General features: G+C 38.6%; 1 protein-coding gene across 1 annotated transcript; it reads left to right on the forward strand.

Annotated features, from left to right (window-relative positions):
• The first annotated feature begins 264 nt into the window (after positions 1-264).
• LOC114559015 (nuclear factor 7, ovary) lies at positions 265-4631 on the forward strand. Its single transcript, XM_028583403.1, has 2 exons — positions 265-555; positions 1850-4631. Exons 1-2 carry the CDS (start codon positions 289-291, stop codon positions 3224-3226), a joined length of 1644 nt encoding a protein of 547 aa, XP_028439204.1. The 5' UTR covers positions 265-288; the 3' UTR covers positions 3227-4631.
• Positions 4632-5263: the final 632 nt, after the last annotated feature.

Consider the following 5263-nt stretch of genomic DNA (forward strand, 5'->3'; position numbering starts at 1 on the left):
CGCAAAATACATACTGAAACAAACCAGAAATAAATATGATGGTGTTCACATTCACAACCCGGCTACAAATACTTTTCCTAGTTTGGTGATCTAAGTGATCTGTAATTCTGTTGGGTAGCATGGTGTTTTGGAGTGATTATCTGGCAACGAAAACTTGGATTGACTACTGAAGTGAATGATAGGCTACATGGGGTGTGGCTTTTTACAGGAAAGTGAAACTGAAGGTTTAAAATAATGCCAAGTCAGTCAGTCTGGCAGAGGAAAGAGAGAGGGAGGTAGACGTGAGCCATGGCGTCTGCTTTTTACTCCGAAGATTTGACTTGTCCCGTTTGTCTGACTATCTTCACAAATCCAGTGACTCTTCTCTGTGGACACTCTTTCTGCAGAGGATGTATTACAGCAGTTCTGAGTACACAGCCCCAGTGCCCACAGTGTCGCACAGCTGTTCCAACAGATGTGGCATGTCTTCCAACCAGCCACATATTGAAAAGCCTCGCTGAAAAGGCCAAAGAAACCGAGAAGAGAAAGAAAGAGAATGGGGAAGAGAAAGCAGAGGTATGTTGGTGCTTTTCATATGGGCAATGTAGTCAGTATCTAATGAGCCAGTGAAGCATGACATATGTTGATAATTTCGGGACCTTGTGCACATTATACGCTTTGTATCATTACGAGTTCTGCCTTCGGTCACTGAACTATAAACAGTGCAGCGTCAGACCCAGTATCAGCCTTCCAAAGTGCATCATTATTTGTCCACAGTTTTTAATTATGTCAGGCTGTATCAGTCCTCTAAAACAAATGTGAATGTGGTTAAAAAAAAAAAAGATGCATTCATAGTATGCATAAATAAGCAAGCCTACATCTTGGCGTAAATGGACTGATTTAATATTTGTGCATTAGGCGCTAGGCTATGTGCAGTTTTTTTTTATTTATATTTTTGAGAATGGCTTTCATAGACAAACCCACATATCCCACTCCAAAGTCACGAGACTCAGTATGGGATGATGCAACACGTTGTTACTGTTAACCCTCTATGTAGTCAGCAGCTGAACTTGTTGCAGGTTTAAATGTCGAAACATATCATATTGTAGGTAGGCTATGGCCTGCAGCATCATCATTATTATTAATATTATTATTATTACTATTATTATTATTATTATTATTGATAATGAATAATAAATTTGTAATAATATATTGGCTAATGCAGTGGTGGAATGTAACTAAGTACATTTACTCATGTACTGTACTACTACACATTTTTTTACTCCACTACATTCATCTGTTACATCTTTAGTTACAAAATAAGATTTGTGCACACAAAACACATGCAATTTATAAACTACAATGTTTTGTTATAAATTATAACAATATATCGGCCTACAAGTGCAGTTGAAATGATTCACCGATTAATCACAGAACTGTTTGGATTGTTTCCAGTTAAATGTGAGGATTTTTCTGCATTAAGTACTTTTACTTAATAATTTTAAGTACATTTTCCTGATGATTCTTACATACTTTTATTTAAGTAACATTTTCAATGCAGGTGTTTGTACACTGCCCTAATGTAATATCCATGCACGTTTCAGGCCTAGAAAATGTAATTCTCCATTCTAAACATGAATACGTGCATGCATGTAAACTGGCACTGTACATGTAACCTAAATACACCTGTCACTCTATAGGAGCTGCAAATATTGAATGAACTCAGGGTAAATAATTGTATTGTATTCATCCCTAACATCTGTTTCTTTACAGACACTTTCACTGCTTTGCATCTGGCCACATTTTTTCATGTGTCATCGTTTAGCCGTTGTATTAACTAATAGACAAATGTTTTTTTTCTTTTTTACAGTCAGCTGAGCTGTGCCCTGAGCATGAAGAAAAGCTGAAACTGTTCTGCGTCACAGATCAGCAGTTAGCTTGTATCATATGCCGCGATGGGGAGAGGCATGAAGGACACAAGTTTAAACCAATCAAAGAAGCGGCTGCATCTCTCAGACTGGAGTTGGAGAAGGGCATGGAGACCCTTTGTGGTGATATCCTCGCTACAGAGAGCCTAGCGAACACGCAGAGGGAAGAAATAACAAAAACCAAGGAGAAGTCTCAGCAGCTGACCACCCAAATCCACAGACAGGTAGAGGAGATGCACCAGTTTCTGAGAAAGAGAGAAGATGAGCTAAAGAATGAGCTGAAACACAGAGAGGAAGATGCTGTTGAGAAAATGGCCGTGAGTTTAAATGCTATAGAAACAGCTTTGTGTGAGAGCAGAGAGCTGGAGAGAAAACTGAAATCAGTAGTGAACATTGAAGACCCAGAGAGGTTCTTAAAGAGCTGGACTGAGGGTAACAGCACAGGTACTCCAGAGCATTTATTCTGGCCTAGAGCAAATGATCTCCAAGTGGTGCATACCTCTCTCTCTTTGGGGCCATATGAAAGCCATCTGCAGTTCTTTATGTGGAAGGAGATGCTTCAGGTGATCCAGCCCCGAGCAGAGCTGCTCTCACTCAAAAGCAACAGTACAGACTTAACTGTGTCTGATGATGGCCGCAGTTTGCTTTGTACTCTCCAAAGCAACCAGGCTCCACCAGGTTTCTCCTCTGGTTTTGGTTACACTGCAGGATCAGGTTTCTCCTCTGGTTTTGGTTACCCTGCAGGATCAGGCAAAACCTTAGGCTCTCCATCTGGCTCCAGTTTTGGATTAGGACAACCAGTCTCTCTTTTTGGTTCCGCTGCAAGATCAGGCAAAACCACAAGCTTTTCATTTGCAGGGGGTCTGGACGCACCCCCCACTTATTCTGGCTTCACACATGTTTCAAAACAAACCAACAGCCCTGTTTATGGTTCTACTGCAGGATCAGGCACAACCACAGGCAACCACCATGCATTTAGTGTCAATGAGTTCACTTCAGGGCAGCATTACTGGGAAATAGAGGTTGGACACATTAACTATTGGGAACTCGGTATAATAGATAATTTCCTGAAATATGATGAACAAAAATATGCCATCTGTAGTTCAAATAGAACCACAAAGGTTGTAGTTGGAGCCACACCTCGAAAGATTGGGATTCACCTAAACTGCACATCCAAGACGCTCTCCTTCTATGATGCAGACAACATGACACATATTCACACTGTGAGCCCTAGTGTCATGTCCGTGCCACTGTCGGCATATTTCAACATTAGAGCCACAGCACCAGATCCTAACCCTCTTACAGTGTGCTGGTACTGAAGTCAAGATCAGTAGAACAAATACCACTTATTTTCACCAGTTTAATGAGCAGGAAAAAAAAAAAAATGAGGCAAAATCCAAGCTCCATATCACAGTAGATTAATAGAATGAATACATCAACAAATGAGAAAATTGCTTCTAAAAACATGATCTTTTGCAGCGTGTTACATATTTGTATTGCTCTGTTCGACATTTCTATATACTATTCATTGCTTATGTAGGCTACATTACAGGGCTTGTGGTTTTGGTGTATCGTATATGGATTACCAGATAACGTCATTTGAATTTTGTTTTCTAAATTTAATTGATGTGTTCTATGTTTGCGGTTGGATTTTGAATGCTGTGACTTCATTATTTGTGACTCTGTTTTTTACACTATGGTACTGAAGTGGCTTTATCTGCTGTGTGCATGAGATACTCCATGCCTCTCTGACACCACTGGAGGGTGGTGTTATCATGTGTCGGCAGACCCCTGCTGTATGAGGCCAGTGAACAGCAGTACGTCTTTGGCTTGATTGTATCAGTTTTTCAAAAAAATTAAAAAATATATAGTATGGCTGCCCAATGTGCTCAATACTACGTTTTTGGCTCAATGATACTCTAAAAAGATGTGACAAACAAACATGATGTCTGTTTAACATGTCCTCCCACACAGACTGAAGGGTGACACTGAGAAACATCTCCAACAAAAACTCTGTTGAATATATCCAATACACACAGCTTAATGAACAATTCTCTGTCCGACGCTTTTCATAAATTAATGGGGTATGGGTGGTGGCATTCTTCTAAAATTTCTGTCAAAGATTTGTCAAAGATCATATTCATCTCATTGTTGTTTGTTCCTCTATCAAGACGTTTTTGTAATACCTTTTTTTTTTTTTTTACCTCTTTATATCAATGTGTTTGTGTTTATGCTACTATTTTGTTGATTTTCTATGGATGCTAATAGGTTTTTTTCAGGGACTAATATACAAATTCCTGGGAGGTTATTTAGAGAGTGGGAGCTTTCAAGATCTAAAAGACGTATTTTGATCTTGTTTTTTTAGATTAAAATCCCATTTCTCAGTGGATTGTCTTAATATGACTTTGGCCATTTTATATACATCATGTAGATATGTCTTCATTTTTCTTTACCTTAATTCCTTCACATATTTGTAGTCCGATGCATTTGTTGCTTTTGAAAGAGTTGTTCATAAATCCATATCTAGACATTGCCAGTTGGCAACTATTGACATTGTTTTGAGTCATGTTCGGGTGTGTCTATGACCCCGTGGTTGTAGCCTCAACCAAGAGTGGGAACAGGATTATTCAATGAGTCTGGTTTCTTTGTACCTGCCAAAGATACAATTTGGCCTCAAAATGTTGTACTATTTCTAACGTAATAAAATGTGGTGTTGAAATGTGATCATGATGTACTTATTTATTGGCAAATAAATGCATTGAATATCACATGGCTCATTATATAGCCAATATATAGGCCTGTACAGAGAAAGGTGGTGAATGTGTCTCTCTCTTTGGGGCCTTATGAAAGCTACCTGTTCTTTGTGAGAGGAGATGCTTCAGGTGAATATACCCTAGCAGGGCTGCTCTCACTTAAAAGCAACAGTACAGACATAAATGTGTCTGATGATATGTACTCTTTAAAGCAACCAGGCTCCACCAGGTTCTCTTTTTGGTTCCACCAAGGAATTAGGCAGAACCCCTGTTTTTTAGTCTGTAAATTAGTTTTATTTTATTTCTGTGTTAATGCCAAATATTTGGCTCAATCTTCTGGTCAAACATTTGGAGATATACTGTACATAAAAAAACAGAAAATAATAATAAAAAAAAATGGAATAAATGAAGAAAAAAATGAAAAAAGACCAAAACCATATATACAAATAAATATCTAAAAACCTTGGTAAAGAGCTGTTATTGGTTATTGTTATACCACAGGATTAGTCCAAACCACTGCCCCTGGTTTTGGTACCTTCAGAGAATTTATTACAGTAAAGGGCTTGTGGTTTTGGTATACGGATTACCAGATACATTACTCAG

The sequence above is a fragment of the Perca flavescens genome, chromosome 7 (genome assembly GCF_004354835.1).
Source record: "Perca flavescens isolate YP-PL-M2 chromosome 7, PFLA_1.0, whole genome shotgun sequence".
In the NCBI taxonomy this organism is placed as follows: Eukaryota; Metazoa; Chordata; class Actinopteri; order Perciformes; family Percidae; genus Perca; species Perca flavescens.

Excerpts from the sequence above, each read along its gene's own strand:
- LOC114559015 (XM_028583403.1), top strand. The coding sequence starts at position 289 with ATGGCGTCTGCTTTTTACTCCGAAGATTTGACTTGTCCCGTTTGTCTG. Across the intron at positions 556-1,849 it reads ATGGGGAAGAGAAAGCAGAG|TCAGCTGAGCTGTGCCCTGA; the intron begins GTATGTTGGTGC and ends TCTTTTTTACAG.